General features: G+C 41.3%; 1 protein-coding gene across 1 annotated transcript in view; it reads left to right on the top strand.

Moving 5' to 3' along the window:
• Positions 1-27,906, top strand: part of pask (PAS domain containing serine/threonine kinase) — a 43,559-nt gene that overhangs the window by 8,390 nt on the left and 7,263 nt on the right. The window contains exons 7-17 of the mRNA XM_060833962.1: positions 783-924; positions 7,231-7,403; positions 11,334-11,505; positions 13,391-13,465; positions 15,000-15,171; positions 17,038-18,347; positions 22,158-22,330; positions 23,181-23,348; positions 24,099-24,224; positions 24,871-25,005; positions 26,872-27,071. Coding sequence (XP_060689945.1) covers positions 783-924; positions 7,231-7,403; positions 11,334-11,505; positions 13,391-13,465; positions 15,000-15,171; positions 17,038-18,347; positions 22,158-22,330; positions 23,181-23,348; positions 24,099-24,224; positions 24,871-25,005; positions 26,872-27,071 — 2,846 coding nt within the window. The remainder of the gene's footprint in view (positions 1-782; positions 925-7,230; positions 7,404-11,333; positions 11,506-13,390; positions 13,466-14,999; positions 15,172-17,037; positions 18,348-22,157; positions 22,331-23,180; positions 23,349-24,098; positions 24,225-24,870; positions 25,006-26,871; positions 27,072-27,906) is intronic.

The following is a 27,906-nucleotide window of genomic DNA, read 5'->3' as shown; positions in this document are numbered from 1 at the left end:
CGCTAAAGATGTCGAACTTGAGGAAAAGATCCAGTTTCAACATACAAAACCTATGTGGAGACAAAGAAAAACGGGAAGTAAATAAAGAAACAGAATGGAAGACCAGTGGAGAGCTAGATACAAGATAAGCAGTTGTTCTATTTATTGCAGAACTGTAATTGTTCATTTTCTTTTACTCCATATGGCTCATTTTGGGTTTAGAGTTTTTTAATCTTAAAGCTTTCTTAAGTATGAAATGACAGACAGTCCTGACCACATTGAACTGTGTATTTTTGTATGGTCTTTCTTTTCCTATTTTCAATGTAGAAGGAATTTATCTAGGCTACTGTTCTCATTTAGGGAGGTAAACTTTAAACCAAGTAGGACAAGAAATACTTTCCAGGAAACAACTGATGCCAAATGTTAAATAACAACTTTATTGAGCTGAAAAATCAAACATGTTTAACCAAGTTTTAGATATTTGTATTTGGTTGAATTGCTTGATCTTGTCTTTGGACACTGGATTTAGACAAAAATCTTCAACATATAATCAAGAAAACAAGGGCACTTATTTATGTGCATGAGAAACGTTTGTGCATCTCAATAGTTAACAAAGTCAGTACTGTATGCTCATTAACATTTCCATAGAACTCCAACATTGTGTATTAGCTGCAAAAAATCATGTTACAATACAGATGGAGGCATAGGATAGTAGTTTACCAATGGTTGAAGGAGGTGGTAGGGATGTTTTTGAAGTCTTTGTTAGATGTTTGTTACTTTTTACAGTTTACCTCTTCTTTCAGAATTTGAAAATTCAGCGTGCAGCTGGCAGAACAAAAGGTGGCACTACTTTTCCTCTCAGCATTAAACTGAATGATAAAGGCCTGCAGGGGCCAAGCAGTGAAGGCCATCAACCTCCTCATCCACCAGATCTCAGTTATGCAGGTACAGTGAATAGCTCTCGTTTTGTAGCCTTAACTTGCCTTAGGAAAAAATAAATGTCGAAGGGAACAGTTAATACTGAGCAAACCTTTGATTGGTGTGAGTTGTGATATAATTTGTTGTTGTGAAAGTGAATTTTACTTTAGAGATGAAAATACCCTGTTGTTAACTCTTGAAGTTTCTAAAGTAGACCTTGTGTCAAAAATACAATCTGCTGATTTTGAAAAGCTGAAACCAAAACAAACACTAAACAATCAGCTAACCATGATATCTGTGAAGCAATAAGATGAGCAGTTTTTCAGATGGAAACCTTTTCTTGGAGTTCTAGAAATCAGGGCATCTTTTTAACAACAGTTATCATACTACATAGCAGCAGAAGTAGGCCATTTGGATCATCAAGTATGTTTCACCTCTTAATGCGATCATGACTGATTTAATGTTCCTCAACTCTGCTCCGTTTCCCATCACCCTGACTGATCTATCTCAGTCTTTAATATACTAAACTACCCAGTTTTGACAGACATCTGTCGTAAAGAATTTCACAGATTCAGTACCCTCTCAGAAAGGAGTTCCCCCTCATCTTTGTCCTTACTGGGCAATACCTTACACTGTGTTTGTCTCCTCTGATTTTAGAGTCTCACACAAAAAGAGAAACAACCTCTCAGTATCTACCTTATCAAGACCCATAATCTTTCAGTGAAGTCACATCTTATTTTTATAAACTTCAACGTGTTTAGGCCCTGTCTACTCACCATCACATAAGAAAATCTTTCCGTATCTGGTTTCAACCTAATGAAGCTTTGGATGGCCTCAAGTGCCAGTGCATTTTTGGTTAAGGGGATCAAAGCTGTTTTTACAATATTCCTGGAGATGTTTAGCAAGTGTCTTGCATAGTTTTTGTCAAGACTTCCCTTTTTCCTATTCCATGCCTTTCAAAATAAAAGTCAACATTCCATTTGCCTGCCTTATTACTTGCTGAATTTGAATTTTTGAGATTTATGCAGGAAGGTTCCAAAATCTCTTTGTGCTGCAGTTTATTGCAGTCTTTCTTCATTAATAACATTAATTTCCTCACTTCTTCCTGCCGAAGTGCATAACCTAACATTTCTGACATTTTATTCCATCTGCCAAATATTTGCATAATCGCTTAACATGTTCACAGAGTCATAGAATTCATAGAATCTTTGCAATGCAGATCAAGGCCATTTGGTCCATCTGAACATCCCACCCTGATCTCAAATGCTTACAACTCTGCATTTACCATAACTAATACACCTAGCCCACACATCCCTGGATACTACGGGGCAATAAGCATGGCCAATCCACCTAACCTGCACATTCTTTGACTGTGGAAGGAAACCGGAGCACCCGGAGAAAACCCATGCAGACACTGTGAAAATCTGACAGTCACCCAGGGCTGGAATTGAACCTGGTACCGAGAGGAAGCAGTGTTAGTTACTGGGCAAAAGTGAGGACTGCAGATGCTGGAAACCAGGGTCTAGACTAAAGTGGTGCTGGAAAAGCACAACAGGTCAGGCAGCATCTGAGGAGCAGGAAAATCGACGTTTCGGGCAAAAACACTTCATCTGGAATGGAGGCAGGGAGCCTTAAGGGTGAAGAGATAAATGGGGAGGGGAGCGGGGGGTGGGGCTGGGGCAGGGGAGAAGGAAGCAAAAAATACAATGGGTGGATAGGGGTGGGGATGGAGGTCATAGGCCAGAGGAGAGAATGGAGTGGATAGGTGGGAAGGGAGATTGGCAAGCAGGACAGGTCATGAGGATAGTGCTGAACTGGAAGATTGGAACTGGGGGTAAGGTGGGGTGAGGGGAAATGAGGAAACTGTTGAAGTCCACATTGATGCACTGGGGTGGAAGTGTTCTGAGGCAGAAGATAAGGCGTTCTTCCTACAGGCGTTGGGTGGTGAGGGAGTGGTGGTGGAGGAGGTCCAGGACTTGCATGTCCTTGGCAGAGTGGGATGGGGAGTTGAAATGTTGGGCCTCGGGGCGGTGAGGTTGATTGGTGCAGGTGTCCCAGAGATGTTCCCTAAAGTGCTGTGTGAGGAAGCATCCAATCTCCCCAGTGTAGAGGAGACTGCATCGGGAGCAACAGGTACAGGTTGAAACTTTGATGGATGTGGAAGGCTCCTCTGGGGCCTTGAAATGGAGGTGAGGGAGGAGGTGTGGGCGCAGGTTTTGCAATTCCTGCTGTGGCAGGGGAAGGTGCCAGGAGGGGAGGGTGGGTTGTTGGGGGCATGGACCTGACCAGGTAGTCACAGAGGGAACGGTCTTTGCAGAAAGTGGAAAGGGGTGGGGAAATATATCTATGGTGGTGGGGTCCATTTGGAGGTGGCAGAAATGTCGGCGGATGATGCAGTTTATGCGAAGGTTGGTAGGGTGGAAGGTGAGCACCAGGGGGGTTCTGTCCTTGTTGCGGTTGGAGGGGTGGGGTTTGAGGGCAGAGGTGCAGGACATGGATGAGATGTGTTGGAGGGCATCTTCAACCACGTGGGAAGGGAAATTGCAGTGTCTAAATAAGGAGGTTATCTGATGTGTTCTGTGGTGGAACTGATCCTCCTGGGAGTAGATACGGTGGACGCGGAGGAATTGGGAATATGGCATGGCATTTTTGCAGGAGGTAGGGTGGGAAGAGATGTAATCCAGGTAGCTGTGGAAGTCAGTGGGTTTGTAAAAAAATGTCAGTGTCAAGTCAGTCGTCATTAATGCAGATGGAGAGGTCCAGGAAGGGGAGGGAGGTGTCAGAGATTGTCCAGGTGAATTTAAGGTTGGGGTGGAATATGTTGGTGAAGTTGATGAACTGTTCAACCTCCTCGTGGGAGCCCGAGGTAGCACCAATGCAGTCATCAATGTATTGAAGGAAGAGGTGGGGAGTGGTGCCGGTGTAACTACATGTTATACCTAGCCGACAAAGAGACGGCATAACTGGAGCCCATGCAGTTGCCCATGGTTACCCCTTTGGTCTGGAGGAAGTGGGAGGATTCGAAGGAGAAATTGTTAAGGGTGAGGACCAGTTCAGCCAAACGAATGAGAGTGTCGGTGGAAGGGTACTGTTGGGGATGTTGGTAGAGAAAGAAATGGAGGGTGTGGAGGCCCTGGTCATGGCGGATGGAGGTGTAGAGGGATTGGATGTCCATGGTGAAGATGAAGCATTGGGGCCAGGGAAATGGAAGTCTTGGAGGAGGTGGAGGGTATGGGTGGTGTCTCGAACATATGTGGGGAGTTCCTGGACTGGGGAGATAGGGCAGTATCGAAATAGGTGGAGATGAGTTCGGTGGGGCAGGAGCATGCTGAGACAATGGGTTGGCTGGGTTGGTCAGGCTTGTGATCTTGAGAAAGAGGTAGAATTGGGCAGGTGCGGGGTTCCCGGACTACGAGGTTGGAAGCTGTGGGTGGGAGATCTCCTGAGACGATGAGGTTCTGTATGGTCTGGGAGATGATGGTTTGGTGATGGGGGGTGGGATCATGGTCGAGGGGGTGGTAGGAGGAGGTGTCTACGAGTTGGCGTCTGGCTTCAGCGGTGTAGAGGTCAGTGCCCCAAACTACCACTGCACCCCCTTTATGATGGTTTGATGGTGAGGTTGGGATTGGAACGGAGGGAATGGTGGGCTGTGCATTGTGAGGGTGAGAGGTTGGCGGGGAGGAGGGTAGACAGGTTGAGGCAGTTAATGTCTCGGCAGCAGTTGGAAATGAGATTGAGGGCGGGTAATAGGCCAGCACGGGGTGTCCAGATGGATGGAGTGTGTTAGAGGTGGGCGAAGGGGTCCTCGGATGGTGGGTGGGAGTCCTGATTACTGTACTGCCCCAAATGCCTATATGCCTTTATGGACTCTTTGTGTCATTCTCACCACTGTCTTGTTTCATCTGGAGACTTGGCGATAGTGCGTTCACTTCTTGCATCCAAATCATTAATTTATGTTGTAAGTAACTGTCGGTCCAGCACTCATCCCTGTGGTACAGGTTGTCACCCTGAGGAAGCCCCTCTTGCCCAAACCTGTCTTCTATTAGTTAGCCAGTCCTCAATCTATGCTAAATATAGCAATGCAGTGAAGTTTGAAAGACTGCTGGTCTCCTATTATCTCATTACTTTTCTGTACTCCAGGCGCAAGTGTCTTTGCCGGTCTCTTACTGTGTCTGTTTGCAGCACACACAACCCAGGCCCACCACCAAAAGTGTTTTCTGAAGTTGAAGAGCACTTTGAGCTGTTGGGCACAATTGATCCAGTGGGTGACAGTCCCACCCTCTCATCTGTCCACAGTTGCAATTGCTTCTCAGAGGTTCGTAACTCCATATTTGACTTCTGTGATCCCACTGGAGACTAAAGTTTGGGAACCACTGGCTTAATGCGGCTGATGGGATTAGAGACAATCAACACAATGTGGTTAAAAAGGAGTTCCTGAGAGTTAAATTTTTCACATTTGTTGTGTTACATAATAAGCAGCGTTAATTCCCCTCTTGCTTTTTACCTTCCTCCCATGTGGTTATGTGACTGTGGGTGATTGAGGGTTTTGTGGGGTGCCTGGGGCTCTTCATATATGCAAATTACAAAATGATACGAAACCAACTCAATATATTTGCTGATGTTTTGTATTCTTCACTTCCAAATGTTCATTGGAGCTTTTCCATGTGCCATCCAAATTTGCTTTGCAATATGTCAGAACTACAGTGATTCTTTTTGCTTACAGTGGTGTAATAGAACCATACATTGGAGAGAAAGGGCTTGGATAATTCATAATGGCTTATGAAAGAGCTCTGCTAGTTAGCTCCTTGAAGAATTTATCTGACTCTTGAAAATTACAGTTGTCCACCATTTCTGTATTTTAAATTGCCATAATTTGCATTCATTATTTTTAAAAAATCCTTATCTCCCCTCTCTTTCTTCAGCAATACTTTAAAACTGAGTCCTCTGGTTTCTCAAAAACTACTCCTAGTGAAAGCAGTTATCTCTTACCCAAACTTCTCATCATCTTGATTTTTTATCTGTCTCTTGATTGAATTTAAAAAAAATTAAAATGAGTTGTGCAGCTCTGGTTAGGTCAACATTTATTGCCCATCCCTTATAACCCAGACAACAATTTAAGAAATAGCCACATTGCAGTGGGTCTGGAGTCAAATGTAGGCCAGGCCAGGTAAGGATGGCAGATTGTCTTCCCTAAGTCATAGCTAATCCACATAGCCTGCACACCCCTGGACACTATGGGCAATATAATATGGCCAATCCACCAAACCTGAACATCTTAGAGAAAAATCTGGAGCACCCAGTGGAAACCCACACAGATGTGGGGAGAAATGCAAAGTCCACACATGGTTGCCTGAGGCTGGAATCAAACCTGGGTCCCTGGAGCGTAAAGCAGCAATGCTAACCACTGAGCCGCTGTGCTGCGCAAAGGGCATTCGTGACCTAGATAGGTTCTTACAACTATCAAAGAAGTTATGTAATTGCCAACAGGCATACTTGCAGTTCAAATTCTAATTTTGTCTTTTTGTTATTCTTTTCTCTTTGCTCATCTGTTTATCTCTTTTCATTCTGTGCTTTTCTTTTGTCTTAGCTGGGAGATGATATGGTTTGAAGTGGGTTTTGCAAGATATTTTGATGGCAGGTGATGGGAAAATGCAGCTTCTTTCCCTACTGGCCATATCCATCCTTACTAATTCTTGCTTCCATGTGCTGATCAGTTTCCTGCCATCACTGACTCCTTCCATTTTTCTTTTGATTCCACATTAACCCCAACCCTAGTGATATTTTGACCTAACCCCTTACTGACTGGAGTTTTTGCCAACCTCCATTTGTATTTCCGAGCTATCCATTCATCATTCTGTACTGCTGGGGTATAGTGCGTATAATGACTCATCTCTAACTGCATCCACACCACTATTGCATGTCAGTAAATTAAAGTATACCAAGCTGGATGTGCAATAATTACCTCTCTGCTCTGTGGTTCGAAACCAGCCGTTAAATGCTAATGCAACATCAACTTTTCCACTTCTCAAAACAGTCATCCTGTTGTGGAAGAATGAAGTTGTCAATTTAGGATCAAATTGCTGTCAGCATTTGTGGTCTTGCACTCAGAGTGGGATCAAGATGTTCCAGATTCAATTCACTTCCTTAGCAGAGCCTGGTATTAGAAAGCAGACAGTGCAGCAATGCAATCAGCACTGAATAAATTTTGAATGATGAATTTTTCCCTGAGACTGGATGCTTTGATACTGATTTGTTCAATACTGAAATGCTTTTCAACCCTCTAATGATTCTGTAATAACTGTGTGAAAAGATTGTTTTTTTTTTCTCTCCCAGATGTATCTGTGGAAGATGATGTGAATCAGAAAGTGGTTTTCTCGGGAGTTGTGTGGGTTTTCACTACCATCAGTGGACTGATCACTCTTCTGCCAGATGGAACAATTCACAGTTTGAATAATAACTTTGCACTGATGCTGTTTGGATACGAGAGCAGAGAATTACAGGGCAAGGTAAGCTGGTAAAAATCTGTTGCATTAGTGATGCATGTAAGGGCTAGTATCGGCAATTATACCAGAGGTTGACCATACATCTAGTTGATCATACCTGTGCTAGCTTGTAAATGAGAGCAGTTTCCTCTAATCCCATTCCCTTTTAACTGACTGAGGACAGAATATTATCGAATCTGAGCAACTAGGGCTATGTTGAGACTTATGCCAGAATTGTTAGAGAAATCTGGCAAGGCCTATCTCAGTTTCAGGATCACCTCATGCTATGTTTTATGCTTTGCACAAGTTGCCCACTAGGCAATGGGGAGTTGCCAAGAAAGGGATTATTGCTTGTTAAATACCTAATTAATGGCATAACTTGCCTCATGAACATTTGACTTCCTGTCTTCCCAAACAAACTGGTTGTTGAGAATTCTCAACATGGAGTTGGTACTTGCTGATTTGGGGTTTAGGTAAGTGAATGTTGCTGTCATTTTCCTAGGGTGGGGAATTTCAAAACAAGAGGGCATATTTTTAAGGTGAGAGGAGAAAGATTTTTTAGAAAGGGGCAATTTTTTTTTAATACAGAGAGTGGTTTGTCTGTAGAATGAACTTACAGAGAAGTGGTGGGTGCAGTACAGTTGCAAATTTAAAAGACATTTTAGGTAAGTTCATTAATAAGGAATGTGTGGAAGGACATAGGCCAAGCAGAGGCAGGATTAGTTTGGGATTAGGGTTGGCATGGACTGGTTGGATTGAAGGGTGCTTTCCATGCTCAGTGACTCCATGATTTCAGTTCTGTGTTTGCTGTGAAGGACTTCCATGTTGGAGCCTGAACATCAACATCTCAGGATACATTCCATGGGCACCGGCCATTCATCACTCCCCTTTCATGGGTATTGGATTCAGATATGTGTCCACCATCTAAGATCCTTCATGGCACACCTCATATGCACTTCCACGCACTTCCATATTAGATTGGCAACTATTGTTGTAGTGCTGCAGCAGAGGGCATTGCACTCTGGGACACACACCCAGCTCATAAACTGAACCATAAGTTGCATCTCTGGGCTCTTTGCTCACTGTCATAGTGATCATTTACTCTGAGTCTATCTGGATACTCTCAGCTTCGTTGTGTTGCATTGCAGTAAATTGTACTGTATTGCCTTGCCTTCCCTGCCACTGGGCTCCTATTTCTCTGTATTGCCATGCTATTTAGCACAGACAAAAGCAAGAACCTCATGGCTGTCATTAGGCCTCAATCAAGTCAAGGGATATAGCCTTCTCTAAGGGTATCCCAGCAAGTAAATCAAAGGCAGTCTCTGATGTCAATCCAGGAGCTTGGACGTTGTTAGTCAGCCAGTAGGGATGGTCAGAATCAGGATGCTGTCCACATAACGGGTGAGGAACTTGTGTTAGGCAGCCTTTGGCCTGTCTTGACTGTTTCTAACCTGTTGTGGGCTGATTATCTCCTAGAATGAGAAAGAGGGAGTATTTTGGGAGGTGAAAGTCAGAATACAACTATTACTTTTGGTGCAGGTGGGCAGTTCTCAAGTGAGTGAGTAAATAGCACAGAGAACATGCAGAGTTGGTGAGTTGGAAGTTGGGGAGGGATGAGTGAGTGGGGAAGGATGTTGTTGGCATTGGTGAAAATGAGAGCGTGAGCCTTGATAAGTGATGATTACAATAGCAGAATGAATGAGAGGTATTGGCGAGAAGAGTTGGAGAGTGCTTACTCTGGAGTGGAGAAAGACCCTGTTCTAAAATTGCAGAGTAAATTCTATCATGTTATGGTCACTGCCTTCTAAGGGTTCCTTGGAGATGAAGAAGTTCTGCCTCTGCACCACCCCATCCAGAAGCATTTTCAGGTCCCTGGAAAATGGGCACCAATTTCTCCCCTTTCTGCCATGCCTGGAGCTAGTGTCAGGAATGTAAAGGAGAGATGATTTCATTGAAACCTAAGCAGATAGACAGGATAGATGCAAGTAGGTTTCTTCCCCTGGTTGGGGAGTCTAGAACCAGGAAGGCACGATTTCAATGTGAAAGGAATGCCGTGTAGAACTGAGATGAGGAGAAATTTTTTTACTCCGAGAATTGTGAATCTGGAATTCCATCTACCGGGGGCTACAGAAGCTTTGTCTTTGAGCATGTTTAAAGTAGAGGTTGGTAGAGTTCTGATTACATTTGGTGTAGGATGATGTGATGATGCTGTCACTTTAAAAAGGTTATTTTGTCCTTGGTATTTTTTTGTCAAGACAGGTCGCAAAGGCAGAGGTGCCAAAATGTCTAGTTTAATAATGGCAGGGGAGATTTCTCCCTGAAATATCTTTTGGGAGTTGTTTCCTCCTGCTTGTAAGAATCTGTGTTTCGATTTACCATTTTACCAAAGGGTGGGTTTATGGGATGTTACTGGATTGGAACAGCTCCATGGTTAAGTTGTTATGTCGGGTCAGTTAAGTTTTCCAATTGTTAAGATATTCTAAATTCTCTTTTCGTGTTTCAGTTGTAGTGTGTAAATAAATTCTGTTTTGCTTAAAGCTGAGTGGTTTGTCCAGATGCATTACTCCTGGAATATCCACTTCACATCTTAAAATAAGAAAAGGTTAGGGTCTAAGCTACCACCTTAAAACATTTTGAGGATGTCTGGCCTGGTCCATAACAATAGTATGGATAAAAGGCATTGAAGTGCTCAAACACCCATGTTCGTATTCAATGGTGGGGCATACTCAACAATCTGAATGGCTTGCTTCTTCTTGTGCATTTTTAATAAAGTTGCTGCTATTCATCTCCATTTCCCGTGGTGAGATCATTTGTAATGACTCCAAGTCAGACAGCACAGTAGAAGAGAGGGTTTGCTGAAAATGCTGACAACATTTTCAGTTCATGTAGAAAGCGGCATAAGATACATCTCTATGCTGTCATCTATCTCCCTGTAAATTTAGTTTAAACCATCTAGAATCTCCATATTAGTGTCAATTACGTTGAGTTGCAAGCTCCTCACTTTTTAATCAATGCCTTATCCACCAGAATGGTCACAATCTTTCAAGAATGTGAAGCTCTCCCTCCTGTACCATGCTTCAAACCATGCATTCAGTCTCGCTAATTTTATACTTACAAACGTAACAAATGGTAAATCTGAATCCCTGATTGAGGGATGGCTTTGCAGTAACAGTGAGCAATAAAAACAACAGTCGATAAGTTATACTAAATAGACCAGTCTCTTTACCACAAGTGGTATTTTAGCACTCATGATTCATTTCAAGGGATGAATAAGCTAAAACACAAGTAGAATCTTTGTACAATAAATAGCTAACTTCCAAAACTTTTAATTTTTATTCTTCTGTCTCTGTTACAATGATAGTCTGTGTAAAATATTGTTCAATATAACCAAATAATTCCTTTTTAATGTTCATTAGAGCAATACTTCCCCAACTTTTTCTCCACTGCAAGGCTTGGAAACTATCAAACCTCTTAAATGAGAACTGAGAGAGCCAGTGCTCGCTCAGCGGGAGCATAGCTGTTGTAGCCATGTCTGGACTTCACGGTCATCATTACTGCCTTGGATCTCACAGCCCCTAAAGTTTGGCTCCTGATCCCTACTTTGTGAAGACTCACATTACAGCTTTGCCGTTGAATTATTTTGTAGATCTTATATAAATTGCAGGGGAACGTAGAATTTTCTGTTTTAGCTTTTCCATCTTGACCACTTCTTATTTCAGAGTGGACTTTTGTTATATAAATGTATAAATATTAAATAGTTTTGCTTGAATTTTTATTATCTGCTATTTATAAGAGAGTAGTTAACCCAAATGGGTTAGTATTTATTTTGATAAAGTAGACCCAGGACTCTTGCAAGAATAAATTTATTTGTATTAGGGTATGTAAAGAATCTGATTTTAATTCATTCATTGTTTAATTCGATTGTCCTGAGATGGAAGTGTTTTTATTTTCCAGAATATTACATTCCTAGTTCCTGGTTTCTATGACTACATGGATCCTATTGATGATGGTTTTATACCATTGCCATTACTGGATGATTGTAGTCAGGAAGTAGAGGTTTGTCGTAATGGTGAGGCAAGTGAAGGAGAATGCCACAGTTACTCGGTGTTATCTGACAATGTAGAGGGTAAGTTGAACATTACAAAATAAATTCCTGACTTGGCTTCACCTCTGTCTAGTTCTTCTAATGTCAGCACCTGCCTTTTTTCCCCCTGCTTCGCTCCTGTAGTTATCTCTGTAGTTGTCTTAAGTAGATGGGGAAGAAAGAAGGCACCAACAGTAGCAATCTAATTTGACAATCTTTCCTAAAACTAGTAAAATGCAGCAGTGGCATTCCAGACAAATTAATGAGTAAACTGTTAATGCTTTTAATAGGTTTTTATTTAAAGTAATCTTCAAGTATCTATTATTTAACTATGTGGTTTACACTCTGAACAAGTCAGAGACAAACATCTTTAATTGTATTATTTTGCCTCACTTGGAGAGTTTCATTAATGCAGACTGAGTCTGATGTGGAACAGCATCAGGTTTTCAAACTCTGGAGAAAGAAATCATCTTCACTTCTTAAACAAAGGGCAAGATTTCCAAGGATTAGCGGTCTCGAGCAAATTGCCACTCAGGCCTTTTTTTTAAAACAAAAAAAGAGATTTTTGCATTTCTGAGCAGTTTCCACTCAGGGCTGTTCTAGAAACGCAGACCCATACTTGCATTCTGACAGATTCTTTGGAGTGTAGAAGTGTCAGAGAAAAGCTAACCATACCCCTTCTTTCACAGCAGCCAATTGATGAATTCTGAAATGTAAAGGTCAGAATGCTGACGGTTTGGTGGATGAATATTGGATTGAGTCCAGCCGGGTTTGTAGGGGGTGATGCTGGATGCTGGGCTGGGTACTAGTGGGTGAAGGAAGTGGTCAGTTCAGTCCGGTGGGGTAGGATGGAGGAGGGAGGTAGGTTAGAATTGCTGTTGTCTGATTTATTTTTGTATCCATGGTGTTCACATGTCCAGTTCAGTTTCTGGTCAGCAGTAACCCCTAGGATGTCAACTTGGAATTCCATGGCAATAGGTCCTCCTGTAAGAAATGACAGCGGCATGAAGCATTTTCTTTTTTTAAAAGGTTTAATTAAATGTATGCAAATCTTGCTGTTTGCTCTACCATATGTTATTATACTGTTGTTATTCACTAAAATGAATTCCTTGCTATAATAAAAATGAGGTCCCAAGCAAGTTTTTATAACCAGTCACACTGGTAATGTGTCAATCGCAGCATTGTGAAGATTGAATCAGACTTGTACACACTTATCAGGGAGTAGAGTAATATGAAGTGAAAGTTCAGAGGAAAATAGTGAAGCATGACTGAAGTTAGAAGTCTGCTGTCATGTTTGGAGGTGGATTTCTTTAAAGCATGGCAAGAAATTACATGCTTTGAGTCTGGTCTCCATGAAGCTGGTCTTGATCAGATATGATTTGGCACAGTAAATTTCCAGATGGGCTTTGCTCTCTGGTGCCTGAAATCTTCTGGTACCTTTTCTTTAGATGTTGACTTATAAGGGTGGAAAAAGAAGAAAATGATGTGTAGAATTGTTTACAAAAATGCTATTGGTGGTGCTTTTGGCTAATTTATGCTGGTGGTATTTTCACCTGTTGAACACAATGAGAGCATGTGAGAGTCTTGCACTGAGCAGTCACTATGTATCTGTGTATATAACATTTAGAGTGTGAATATTTGGTAACTACCATCCATTCACTCAACCTGAAACATTAACTCAGATTTCTCTCCACAGATGCGGCCAAACCTGCTGAGCTTTACCAACAATTTCTGTTTTTGTTTGAGTATTTGGTGATCTGCCTGCTCACATTGTTTTCACAGGGTGAAAATATGTGAAGGCTTACAATGCAAGTAGTAATGCTTTTATTTCTTACCGACTGACATTCTCTTTTTTTTCTTTCTCTGGTGTTTCTTTTGGTCTGTTTCTTTGGGTTCTGTTTGTGTTTTGATGACCAACATCGTGCAGATAGCATTAACCCACTGAGCAGTGACATCGAGGTACCTAACATACTCCCCATAGTGTCTGCTACAGTGAGAAAAGGTACAGTATGATGATAACTGAGATCAGGGGAACTGAGGGAGGAGATATCAGGAAAAATCTGAATCATGTAGGAGTTTGGAGGGGAAAATAAGCTGCACAGCAGGTGACTGCACTCATAGTTTGGGTTAAAATCTGAGGTGAAAATGCGTTGCTGGAAAAGCGCAGCAAGTCAGGCAGCATCCAAGGAACAGGAGATTCGACGTTTCGGTCATAAGCCCTTCTTCGATTCATTCCTGAAGAAGGGCTTATGCCCGAAATGTCAAATCTCCTGTTTCTTGGATGCTGCCTGACCTGCTGCGCCTTTCCAGCAACACAATGTCAGCTCTGATCTCCAGAATCTGCAGACCTCACTTTCTCCTTAAAATCTGAGGGTCCTGCTCTATTTTGATTTTGATTCAGTACTTGTAATTTTTAGCAAACCGTTAATATTCAAGCCTATTTGTAATTTCCGCCATTCATCAAAACATCTACTTCCAAGATTGTGGGTATTTATACAATGGGAGAAAGTGAAGACTGCAGATGCTGGAGATCAGAGATGAAAAATATGTTGCTGGAAAAGCGCAGCAGGTCAGGCAGCATCCAAGGAGCAGGAGAATCGACGTTTTGGGCATAAGCCCTTCTTCAGGAGAAGGGCTTATGCACGAAACGTTGATTCTCCTGCTCCTTGGATGCTGCCTGACCTGCTGCGCTTTTCCAGCAACACATTTTTCAGCAGTGTTTATACAATGCCCATTTATTATCCAAGGGTCAGTTGGTAACATATTTACCTTGGAATAATAAAGTTGTGACTTCATGTCCTAAACCAGTTTAGTACAAAATGTAGGCTGGGGAGTGCTGTGCTATCGGAGCTTCCATCTTCCAGATGAATGTTAAACTGAGGTCACCCCGACCCCTTCAGATCAAAGTAAAGGATTTGAAATGATTTGATGAAGGGAAGGCAGTTCTCCTGGGTTTACTGACCTTTTTTATCCTTCAAACATCTCTCAAAAATAGATGAATAGGTCACTATTGTGTTGACATTTGTAGCATCTTGCAATGTGTAAGTTGGTGTCATGTTTCCTGCATGATACCTTTACCTCATGAACTGTAAAATGCTGTGCACAACTTCAGTTTTTGGCCAGTTAAACAGTTGACCATTTTGGGCCATATGGTTTTCTATTTTCCTGGATTTTTCAGATAATATTGAGCTGGTCTATATATTCCTTTGAATTGATAATAAAACAGAGGAGAGAGCTATTTCACTCTGGGTCTCAAAAGCAACCCAGCTCCCTGACAGCATTGTTCGAGAGTGACCTGCTGTTAAGGTATTGTCTCAGAATGACATTGCTGTAATGTGTAACTGAAAAAATATGGAGAATGTATGTTTAAACCATCCTGCAAATAAACAGTTTCAACATGAAACAAAATACATATGTGGCCCCTTGAGTTGCATTCTCAATGTTTTTGTATAGTCACTTACTAATGGGATAGTACTATATGTTACTAACCTAGAATCATAACATGAGTGTTTACTATGTATGGATTTCTTACTTAGATCCAAGTCCATTGCTTGCTGGGGATACGAGTCTTTTACAACAGCAGCAAGAACAATGTGGCCATGAGCTGAGTGTCTCGATTTTTACTGGAACCAGTTCAAGGCTAGATGCTGATGGTAGCCTCCCTTCCACCATATCATCTCCCAAAGTCACCTCTACTCCTTCCAACAGGTAAAAGGGCTCAAATGTATGAAGACAAACAGGGTTTAGGAGTGATAGATGCCATTTCCAGGATTGTCATGATCTACACATCCTCATTGTGCAAGATAACTTGTTGGTCACATTAAATGAATTAGGTGCAAATGTCAGTCATTTGGCTCCTTGTGCCTGCCACACTATTCCAATGAGGTTGTAGTAGGTGCATAATTGGATTCCCCAGGGCTCAGTATTAAACCAAAACAGAAGAAGCTAGAGAAAGACAGTAGGGCTAGGCAGCATCTGTGGAGAGGACGCAGAATTAACATTTCAGATCCTTCATCCTTCAGAAGGATTGGACCCAATGTTGACTCTGCTTTCTCTCCACAGTAAAGCCAAGCCTACTGAGTTTCTTTACCTATTTGTGTTTGATTTTCAGTTTTTTTTAGTCAGTGACAGGACCCTTGCTTTTCTTGATCATATTAATATTAGATCTTGAGTGTGCAGGTCGAAAAGTCAAACTTGGGCAAAGCTTCAAACAATTGTGACACGAAGTAGGGTTGGATGCAGATGTGCTGATGCAATGGGTGGAGCATCAAAGATGAAACGAAGAAGTGTGAACCAAGTCCTTTTCATGAGAAGAATGATGAAAGACTATATAAAAATAAAAGGTGTAAAGAGGACTCTATAGGTATAAAGCATTTAAGAGCAGGTTAAGCCATGTACAAGATCTATGGTTTTGATGACCAGAAGTAAAGCAAAGGAGTTATGGTGAAACTTTAAAATACATTGGTTCTGGTTCAACTGGAATATTGTGTCATTTTGGTGCACCTTACTTTCGAAAAGGATGTGAAGGCATTGGAGTAGGCACAGAAATGATTTACAAGAATAGTTTCATTGTTGGGCAGCACAGTGGCTCACTGGTTAGCATTGCTGTCTCACAGTGCCAGGGACCCGGGTTCGACTGAATCTTTTCATGATTATGTAGCATTTGCACATTCTTAGATTAGATTAGATTAGACTTACAGTGTGGAAACAGGCCCTTCGGCCCAACAAGTCCACACCGACCCGCCGAAGCGCAACCCACCCATACCCCTACATTTACCCCTTACCTAACACTACGGGCAATTTAGCTTGGCCAATTCACCTGACCCGCACATCTTTGGACTGTGGGAGGAAACCGGAGCACCCGGAGGAAACCCACGCAGACACGGGGAGAACATGCAAACTCCACACAGTCAGTCGCCTGAGTCGGGAATTGAACCCGGGTCTACGGGCGCTGTGAGGCAGCAGTGCTAACCACTGTGCCACCGTGCCACCCTTAAGGGAAGGCCAAATCCCCTTGAAGCCACTTTGTATCTTCCTCATGGCAGACATTCCCATTTAGCTTTGTGTCATTTGCAGACTTCAAAATATAGAACTTGCTATGTAGTAAATGCAACCAGACTAATAGTCCAGTGGCTTGAGCTCATAATCTGAAGGCATGAATTCAAATCTAATCACAGCGCAGGGGAGTTTAACTTCGATTTGTTAAATGAACCTGGAATGTTAAGAAAAAGCTGGTATTTATATTGGTGAACACTGTGAAGCTACAAATCTATTGTGTGTGATTAGTTCTGTGAGCATTCATTAGAATCTGGAATAATAGCATTTCAACTCATCTTCCACAATTGGCTAAGACACTAAAGTTGTCCCATTTCTTTGGCTTAAACTTTGCTTTCTGGAAGTTGGAAATGATTTCACCTCTTTCCAATCCACCTAATCTCTGCCAGATTTGGAGATTTGAGTTTGCCTAGCATTGTAATTTCATGTTAATGTGTGCTCCAATTTTAAAATATTTTGTTTGGGTGGACTTTGTATCTACTTAATATCCTTACCTTACACTTTTTTTTATTGTTTCAGGCCAGGGAGTGACAACGCAAATGAACAAACTGTTGCCCAGACTGATCAGTGTTACACTATGGGTGAGAACAGTAATTCCTTACTGCTTTCGGAAAGTAGGACTGGCACACAGGACCATTTCAGAATGCAATCCACCACATCTCACTGGCCAAAACAGACAGAGAGCATTTCATTTCGCTCTGACGAGGTTTGCCCAGAGGAAAGCCAGGAAATTTTGTGTCCAAAAGACTTAACAGAGACGCTGCACTGTACTGTAGAATCTGGGAATTATCCAATTTCAGTAGCATCGGCAACAGTCTGTGAAGGAGTGAGTCCATTTCCACGGTTACCAGTTCTAAATCCACTCGGGTCCACGTTTGGTATCCCAACCTGTCTGCCAGGAGATGTGATTCACAGTTTGAATGGTAACTGCAATTTTATTAGAGAGCACCATAGCAAAGTCTATGATTCCCCAGGAACTCCCACCTTGGATGAAGCGTTGCCTGGAAATAGAACCTGTACCTACAGTACTTTAGAAAACAAATATGATGAATGTGACTTTATGTCTGACAATTGTATCAGTGGTAAATGCAATACTTTAGGTACAGCTAACAAAGTGGGTTTGTGCTCTCACTCACTCACTCTGCTACCTGATGACCTCAAAGAACAAATGAGTGCCTGCAATAGCATTTCTCTGGACAGGCTAAACAGACAAATAAAATTATCTTCAAGACAGTGTAGTCACAGTGGCACAGAGGCTCTAAATGCATCTGATGCTGATGTGAACCAGATTCTCTCTGGTTTCAAAGATTTGGAACTCAGCAGTGACTCTGAGTTGGTTTCTATAGATCAATCATGCACTTCTTGTGCTACCTCAGAACTTCTCAGGACTCCATCTCCCTATGTGATAGATTCGGATCTTGAACCAGAAGCTGAGAGGAGTAGCACAGGTTCCCTAGCAGCTGATTTGGAAGAGCCAATGATTATGGGTACCTCCAGTTGCAGTGACCAAAGTGGAAAGTTAACCAGCTGCTGTGTAACTGCATCAGAACAGATTGCTGATCCCATGTTGGTTGGTGATTTACGTGAAGGATCAATTTACAGCCAGGATCGTCACTATAATAATGAAATGATGAGCAGCAGTGAACTCTCACTGTGGCAAAGTCCTTACTTGGAAATGTCAGAAAGTAAGGATGTGTTGGAGGGGCATGTGACATCAACACCAATAGCCAAGAAGCAGCTGAAAAGTCAAGCTTCTGTAGGCCCCAACAATGAAATTTACGAAGGGAACTACACGGGAAACTGCTATCACAGGGACGGTTCCAGGCTCTGTAAGTCATTGTAATTCTGTATAATTAAGACTATCATAAGAACTCTTGCAGTAACATTTGTCATTGTCGGGTTCCATTGGTAAGGTATGTTTACAATAGTGAGCTTCAGCAGTAGATGTCCAACCTGAAAGTGTTTGATGTATTCATGATTTGGAGATGTATGCTGGTTTATGATGTATTCATGTGTGAGACTGTTCTCGTGATCTTGGGTATTGCAGAACTTTCACAGAATCATATAGTACAGAAGAGGCCCTTTGGCCTGTCAAGTTTTTACAGATACACAATCCTTTATCCGAAATCCTTGAGGACAGTTGTTTCTCGGAATTTGAAATTTTTTGGATTTCAGAATAAGTGACATTTTCACAGTGAATTTTTTTTTTTAATTACCGAACAGCAGACCCACTTGTGACTAGTATGAGCGCTGAGACACAGTTGTCGCCTGCCAGTGCTGGGTCGCACCGCCACGTCACATTTGAGTGACGTGGGTTGAGTGGATGTGGAGTTGGGTCACCTGTCAAGAGAGTGGTGCTGGAAAGGCACAGTAGGTCAGGTAGCATCCGAGGACAATAGAGGAGCAGGACAATCAACGTTTTGGGCCGAAGCCCTTCATAAGGAATGAGCTCATTCCTGATTAAGAGCTTTTTCCAAAAAAGTCGATTCTCCTGCTCCTCGGATGCTACCTGACCTACTGTGCTTTTCCAGCACCACACTCTCAACTCCAATCGCCAGCATCTAAAATCCTCACTTTCACCTAGTTGGGTCACCTGTTTGCACTCCAAGCAACCTTGTTATGCAGAAAAACGTACACAATCCTTTATCCAAAATTTTTTTTTGTGATGTACCACCAAAAATACACAATTGACACTAGTCCCACTTTCCAACACTAGACTCAGAGCCTTCCATGTTATGACTTCAAGTGCTTATCCAAGTATTTTTTTAAAAAGATTGATGTTACCTACCTCAACTACCCTCCCAGACAGTTCATTCCTGAAATGGGTTTTTTAAAAAATTCCGCACAAGTTAGATATCCAGGCTTTGTATTTCAAAAGTGTCTTTGCTGGTGGATGGAGAGAAAAAGGAAACTTTGAGTTCGTGTTCTTTATCATACCCAGAGTTTACAATCAGCTTTCAAATAACAATTAAACTTGACTCATTATTAGACTTTATGACATTAATGGAATAAATCACTATAAAAACACAGCTGACATGATAAATGCCATGATATTCCTGTCATTATAAAACCTGGTGTAACACTCCTAAAACATGTATGCCAATATAAAATTGCACTTATCACTTACCTGAACTCTGCTTGTATGTGTGTACATAAAAATGCTGTCCAGTCTGCACCCCTTGCACACATCAAACTGACTCAAGTCGTATTCGCGAACTGAAAAGGTACTGTGCACAAAATTAAATCAGACAACTTTGAGCAGTAGTTCTGAAACTGAGTGTTCAGGATGCTCAGTCTGCACAAAGCAGAAATTGACCTCTGTGGAGGTAGCTCTGAAATCGTTTGGATTGTTTAGGTTGGAGGGAAATTCTGTCCACCGTGTTTTGTTACCAGTCAACTTGAGAGTCATAAATACATGTTTACTGACATGAGAGTTTATTTTAAAAATGAATAATTCACAACATGATTGTTGCTGTTCAGGTCTTTATTGTTTTGAAAGTCTATGTGTGAAAACAGACCCTTTAGTCCCATCAGTTCATAGCGAACATAATACCAAACTAAACTCCTCCCACCTGTCTGCTCCTACCCCATATCCTTCCAAACCTTTCCTAGTCGTTTATTTATCCAAGTGTCTTTTAAACATTGTATCTGTGCCCATGTCTACCATTTCCTCAAGAAGTTCATTCCACACGTGAACCACCCTCTGTGTACACATATTTGCCCCCATGTCTTTTTTTAATCTCTCCCCTCTCACCTTAACAATGTACCCGCAGTCTTGAAATCCCCTATCCTAGGGAAAAGACACCTTCTATTAACCGTATTTATACCCCTCATGATTTTATAAACCTCTATAAGGTCACCTCTCAACCTCCTACACTCCAGGGGAAAGAAGTCCCAGCCCATCCAGCCTTTTTTTTTATAACTCAAACCTTCCACACCTGGCAACGTCCTGGTAAATCTCTTCTGAATCCTCTCCAGCTTAATAATATCCTTCCTATAACTGGGTGACCAGAACTTGATACAGTACTCCAGAAGAGTACTGGGCGGCACGGTGGCACAGTGGTTAGCACTGCTGCCTCACAGCGCTTGAGACCCGGGTTCATTTCCCGACTCAGGCGACTGACTGTGTGGAGTTTGCACGTTCTCCCCGTGTCTGCGTGGGTTTCCTCCGGGTGCTCCGGTTTCCTCTCACAGTCCAAAGATGTGCGGGTCAGGTGAATTGGCCATGCTAAATTGCCCGTAGTGTTAGGTAAGGGGTAGATGTAAGGGTTTGGGTGGGTTGCGCTTCGGCGGGTCGGTGTGGACTTGTTGGGCCGAAGGGCCTGTTTCCACACTGTAAGTAATCTAATCTAATCTAAAAAAAAGAGGCCTTACCAACCTCCTGTACAACCTCAACATGGCGTCCCAACTGCTGTACTCAGAACCAAGCAATGAAGGCAAGCTCGTGAGGTTTTTTTTTCCAGGTCTCTGAAGTGACAAAACCAAATGTGAGACTCTGAGCTTCAATCACTGATGATGATTCCCCATGTCACACTGGTGAACTCCGTCAGCTAGGGCTTCAAGGCCTCTGATCTCTCTGAGAAACATTTGTAAATGTAGACAAGAACCTCAGTGCGATGAATCAATTTGAAATGGTACTTTGGATCCCTCAGCATTGTAGAAACAGAGGGCATGGAAAGTCCAAAAGACAAATTTAGAAAAGATTTTCTTTACACAGGATAATCATTTGAAAGCAATTGCTGCCCACACTGGAAGTATATGGTTGTATTAGAGACATAGATGTACAGCACTGAAACAGACCTTCAGTCCAACTCGTCCATGCTGACCAGATATCCCAACCCAATCTAGTCCCACCTCCCAGCACCTGACATATCCCTCTAAACCCCTCCTCAGTTGTACCAGCCTCCACCACATCCTCTCGCAGCTCATTCCATACGCGAAGGAGAAACTCAGACTGTTCTTTGTCCAGATCTATCTTGGGAATTACTTTTAGAAAACTTTGTGGTTAGAACAAATGAGCTGCAGAAAGTTGTCCTTTTCTCCCAGGGATACTTGTCTACTTTTGTATCAATCATTTCCCTTGGCAAGAGTATTTCATGCATTTTAGAAGCCTCACAATTTGATGCATTTTGTTTACCATTTGAAGGCTTGGCTACATTAACATCTAACAATTACACACAAAGTGATTATGCAAACATGAGGCTTTCATATTTGATTTTGAGTCCTGCTTAGAATGATCTGTGGAAAATCAGTTCTGTTAAAATAGTGCATGTTAAATATGCTGGAAATAAACCAGAAAATACTGTGAATTTTCAGTAGATCTGGCAGCATCGGTGGAGAAAGAAACAAAGTTAACGTTTCAAGTCTCTGATTTTTCATCAGATACACAACACTAATTCTGTTTCTCTCTCTACCACTGTTACCCAAACTGTTGGCTATTAACAGTATTTTCTGTTTTTGCTTTAAGATTTCTCACATGTGCAATATTTTGCTTTTGTATTAAGTATGGGGATGTATGTTTGTGATTAACGGTAGAATGCCAAGTTGTACAATAAGCTACTCCTGAATGATATGACCAGAATATCATGTATTTGTCATTTATGCTGTGGACTTGTACGATCTGTGTATCTTTGTCCCAGGTATTGTGTTTCAGGTTAAATGTCTGCATTTACAAGATGGAGGAAAGTTGTATTGCACATGGGTAGTGCGTGATCATATTCAGAGTCGGAGAGAAGCTGCACTAAAGTCTCTTCTAATGTCCACCCTGAACACTACCTCCCTGTCTGCAGACCACTCTCTCAGCTTAGGAGAGGTCAGTCAAATTAACAATGCTGAAATATTAATTTGTTCTGGATTTTGCATTTGGTCAGTGCCATAACATTTTGTGCCAGAAAATTAATTCACCTCTAAATGTCATTCATGAAGGAACTGGTGAGATGAATACTTTTGGAGATGGCTGTGTCAAATCTGAGTGGTGTATGAATCTGAGAAAAGGTCCAAAGAATGCGAATAGATTTTTGCTAACCAATAATATTAAGAGATATGAAGGCAATGTAAGTGTTTGGAGTAAGGATACTGATCAGGCATGATCTCGCTGAATCATGCTTGAGAGTTTGAATGTTCTTGCGCACCTTCGGTGGTGAAATTTCAAAATCAATTCATGCTGGATCGACCTCCAAATGATTACTAAATTTGCTCACGTTTCAAAATATCGGTTTGGCCTGTGCTGCTGAGCAGCTTTTATTTGTATTGAACATTGAAAGTCTTTTGGAAAATTGAGTGCCCTTCATGAGAAGTGCCTTGAATGAGCAGTCTTGATTACTGTTGAGAAAGGCCAAGTGTTCATTGGTAATATTAACTACTAGTTGCTCAAACTTGGTTTCAATAACATGTTCTACTAATTAGCAGCCGCCTGAGTGTCAAACATTGATTCTTCCTACTTTTATTTCCCTTTGTACTGCATGTTTGCAATGACCAGGCTTTCAGGTGTTACAGCAGCTGTACAGAAACTAGTAAATTGCAACTTCATGAGCTGGAGTTTGGATCTCTAGAACTAAACAGCACAGCCTCATGGTGGGGACCTAAATGCTTTCTATTTCTCTTTGAATCGTGCAAAGTTCATGGGATGCCATATCTAACATGTGGGTTGCCATTCTTTTTAGGCTATAATAGAGACTGCCAGGTCGAATGGTTTGAAGAGTTCAGAGGAGCTGGAAGCAATGAAAGCTTGTGAAGGGGAATACTCCGAATATTATAACACACTGAGCCCACTGGGGAAAGGAGCTTTTGGCTTTGTGTGGACAGCCAGCCAAAAGCTCACCAAGCAAGAGGTACGTATGGAACAAACTTCCCAACTTGACATATGTAGGTCATTTTAAAAAATGACCATGATAGCAATGGGCTATTGTCGAAGTAAATTTTCAACATTAGCAAATTAGCATTAACAATCAACAGTGATTTGGAATGTATGACCAATAATATGAAGGGATAATAAGGCAACGTAAGTGTTTGGAGTTGGGATACTGATCAGGGGATTAGGGATTAAGAAAAACATTGAGAGAAATTGGGGAAAGATTCTGTTATAAACCGTCTTGATGGAGCAACTGGTTAAAATAATTGTGCCTTTTAATAAGATTGCAGATTTGATTCTTGTTATGTGTGGATATAGTGGAATTGTTAGTCAAATTGCTAGCCCAGCACTGTTTTAGCATGTGTCAATGGATTAGAAAATGTGAGCACAGCTTGAGTGTTTGTGTACTAACAACTTAAATAGCTTACTTAACATTTTCTGGAGTGCTGTATTTCATTGAGATCTTGGCTACTACTATGTATCAGAGCCTTCAAGAGAGAAGAGCGAGGGGATATTTTTGTATAAGGTTTTGTATAAGCATTTTCTATGTTTTGTTTGACTTTGACTTAGACATATGAAAGCTTTGTTAATGTTCCCAACCTCCCGCTAAGAACATGCCATGGGGGTTTTTCTTAACTTAGTTGCTAACAATGGTTGCTAATAATGGTATGAAAAACATTCATGCGGCAAACTCATTGCATTTTCTACATAAGATTTCTTTTGTCTCCAGGTTGTGGTGAAATTTATTCGGAAGGATAAGATTGTGGAGGACTGCTGGGTGGATGATGTGGACTTAGGCAGAGTAAGTCAAGAGATTGCAATCCTTGCGAGGCTCAACCATCCGAACATAATCAAGGTCAGTCACATTTCTTCTTAGTTTTTTTAAATATCCTTTTTCTTCTGTTCTGATTCGGTCATTCTGCACCAGGTGTCTGCTGCTGATCCATAGTATATCATGTGAATAAATTCACTGACTCCAGGCAGGAAAGTGAGAATTTTTCTGGTCGTCAATTTTACTGAAGTTGCTTTCCAAGTTACCTAATTACTCTGTTCCAACAGGAGATCCTCACTGTCAAAACCCAGATGCTGGAAATCTAAAATAGAAATGTTAGGGAGAATGAAACTAAAGTTGGGCAACATCTCTTCTGTCATTGTGATTATATATTCCTGTTGCAATATGCAAACAGGTCAAAATGCTTGTTGGAAGTGTGCGTTCCTTCCTTTTGACTGAACTGTAACACCGACTCATCACTCTGAACCGAGTACTGTACTCTGGTATTACTTGGATAGAGGCTGCAATGTGCAAACTAGTTTGTGAAATTGAGGACAGACATGAATTTCAACTAGTGGTTCAGTTCCATACTGTGACAACCATTTTAGAGTAAGAACAGAAAACAGTGGAATTGAAACTCCGTCGGCTTGACAGTTCTTATTTTCTATTTGTATTTTCTCCTCTGGAAGTATAGCTACACATTCAAACAAGTGCTTTCAAATTCCCACAGGTACTTGATGTGTTTGAGAACCTGGATTTCTTTCAGCTTGTGATGGAGAAACATGGAGTTGGTTTGGATCTCTTTGAGTTCATTGATCAACAGCCAGACCTAGATGAACCATTGGCAAGCTTCATATTTAGACAGGTAAAGAGAAGAGGGCAGTAGGTTCATGATTTTTTTCTGTTTTTCCAAGGGTCTATGTAACTTTTGATATGCATATTGGAAATCGAGGCCCTCTGCTCTCTTGAGATGTTACAGAAGTTAAATATTTTTTAAAACGTATGCAGAATTCCCCAATTTGCCTAACTTTCAGACCAAGGTTGATGAAATACATGGACCGTGTTTCTGTGCTTAACAAAAATAACAATTAATTGCAAGTAAATAGCTACAGTTAAACAATAATGAAATCAGCATTTGACCCTACTCATTAAAATGTGAATCCCTTATAAACTTGTCTTCTACATACACTTGCAGACAAACAAAAGGATGTTATGGACAGAGCAAAAGGCTGAGGAGGTGGTTCAGTGGTTCCAGGCTTGAAGGAATTGCTGAAGTGATCCTTTTGCTGATCAGAGTGCTGCTTCTTGCAGGGTGACTATTTCGCACTTATAAAGGTCATTCTTTAATCAGTTAACAGCAAATGGAAGTTGGTTAGAGTTTTAACTAGGAGAAAGTGAGAACTGCAGATGCTGGAGATCAGAGTCTCAACCCTAGAGTTTTATCCTAGTAGAGCTATGTAGACAATTCACAATTATATAGTTAGAATTTATTTGTAATCAATAGTCATGTGCAGAAACCTTTCAGTCAACCATGGGCTACGAGATGGAAATTGAGGAATTCTGAATAATTTAAAAAATCTTTTTAACTTTTGATAACTCCAAAGATATGTAGGATTGATTTCCAGTACTATATCCCAGTAAGATATACCAACATATTCTATACTTAGGATTTATTAACATTCATTCTATCATTTTTGTTTGATATGTCCAAGTCAGAGCCTTTTTCCTCAGATGGTGAAGGCTAACATGAGGGACATAGCTTTAAATTGAGGGCTGATAGATTTAGGACAGATATCAGGGTTAGTTTCTTTACTCAGAGTTGTAGGAGCGTGGAACAGTAGTAAGCTCACTAACGTTACGGGCATTTAAATTGGCCAGACATATGGATATTAATGGAACGGTGTAGGTTAGATGGGCAGCAGATTAATTTCACATGGCGGCGCAACATCGAGGGCTGAAGGGCCTGTACTGTGCTGTAATGTTCTGTTTATGGAGTGATGGCTTAAGCAATTGGAGGTGATATTTGGCTACCATAAAAGTGGCTTGATCTATAGCAAACTTTTGTTTTAACTGGCACTCTCGATAAACCAGCAAATATTATACCTCAAATACTGGAAGTTTAATGGATTATTGCAATCTCCGTGATATCCAAGTAGTAAGTTGAGGATGCAAGTGAGAAGGCTGTCTGCCAGTAAGTTCTTTTTAAAGCAAAGTTGCATTATTGTTTTGTGATTTATGCTGTAAATGCAGTTTAACAGTGATGTGTATGTCTCCTACGTTAAATTTCTATTGCTTAGTGTGTGTTTTTATATTGATTGTGTGGACCTCACGATCAACCAGAAGGTTTGATCAATTGGTACAATCCTGGTCCCATAGTGTCAGTTAATAAAAGTTTGCTGTACATGTCAACTGTAACCATGAGTTTGCAAAGAGTAGTATGTTCTGTAAGTAGGTCCACCACCTTAGTATGTTTTATATATTTCAGATTGTTAAAAATCACAACACTAAGTAAGAGTCCAACAAGTTTATTTGGAAGCACTAGCTTTCGGATCGCTGCTCCTTCATCAGGTGGTTGTGGAGTATAAGATCTTATTCTTCACAACCGCCTGATGAAGGAGCAGTGCTCCGAAAGCTAGCGTTTCCAAATAAACCTCTTGGTCTATAACCTGGTCTTGTGTGGTTTTTAAATTTGTACACCCCAGTCCAACACTGGCATCTCAAATCATTTCAGATTGTGGCTGCAGTGGATTACCTACACAGCAAGTGCATTCTACATCGGGATATCAAAGACGAGAATGTGATTATTGATGAGGATTTCACTGTCAAACTCATTGACTTTGGTTCAGCTGTGAATTTGGAACCTGGGAAGGTTTTCCATACATTTTATGGAACAATTGAATACTGTTCCCCGGAGGTGCTGATGGGAAACCCGTGAGTACTTACCTGCTAAACATATGAATGACGTTTGTTGAACATTTATTTTCAACTGAACACTCCTGTCTTTTAGATTCCCTTTTCCTTTTTTTTTTCCCATGGTGTCACTCATTGTCCTTGTTACAGGAAGGGTCAAGCCTGTAAAATCCTCTACAGCTGTCCATAATTGACACTCCATATTGACTCCATGGAAACCTGTACTTTTCAATAAATAGTTTTTATCCTGATGCTCTTTATTCACTTTACACTGTACATTCCTACAAATCAAATCTATAATCCAACATCTGAGCCAACATGGTCTATGAAATCCTGGCTCTCTTTATATATCAGATAATTTGTTATAGTGCTGTTTAACAAATGTCCTCCCAGTTCCTCTCTTTCGATATTATCAAGATAGAATTGCTCCCGAAATTCTGCCGTCACAAATCAAATGATTCCGAGTATTTTATGATCACTGCCAAACCCCAAATCAGATTAGTTTTCCTTTTTCTGTTCATGGTCTTTGAACAGGGCAAGCTGGAACCTCTGTTTCTTGGCAGATCCTGCAGCATACCCAACCCTCCAGCGCCATAAAGATCAGCTTTGTGCCACTTTGCTCTAACTGTCGTCTTTGATACAATCTGCCACTGAAAGTATATTACAGAGAAAATCTGATTTTATTCTTATCTTTTGTTTCCAATCAGCATCCTTCTCATGGCATTTTTCTCACTGCTAAACCTGCTTACTTTTGATATAAATGAAGTGGTGTTCATGAAGTAAATATATGGGGCAAAAGATTTCCTACTTACTCTGCTTCTAATAGTAGCAGGCCTTTGATTTTGGAGGAGCAGAA

The sequence above is a fragment of the Hemiscyllium ocellatum genome, chromosome 13, assembly GCF_020745735.1.
Source record: "Hemiscyllium ocellatum isolate sHemOce1 chromosome 13, sHemOce1.pat.X.cur, whole genome shotgun sequence".
Classification (NCBI taxonomy): domain Eukaryota; kingdom Metazoa; phylum Chordata; class Chondrichthyes; order Orectolobiformes; family Hemiscylliidae; genus Hemiscyllium; species Hemiscyllium ocellatum.
This window is presented reverse-complemented; position numbering and strand designations above follow the sequence as displayed.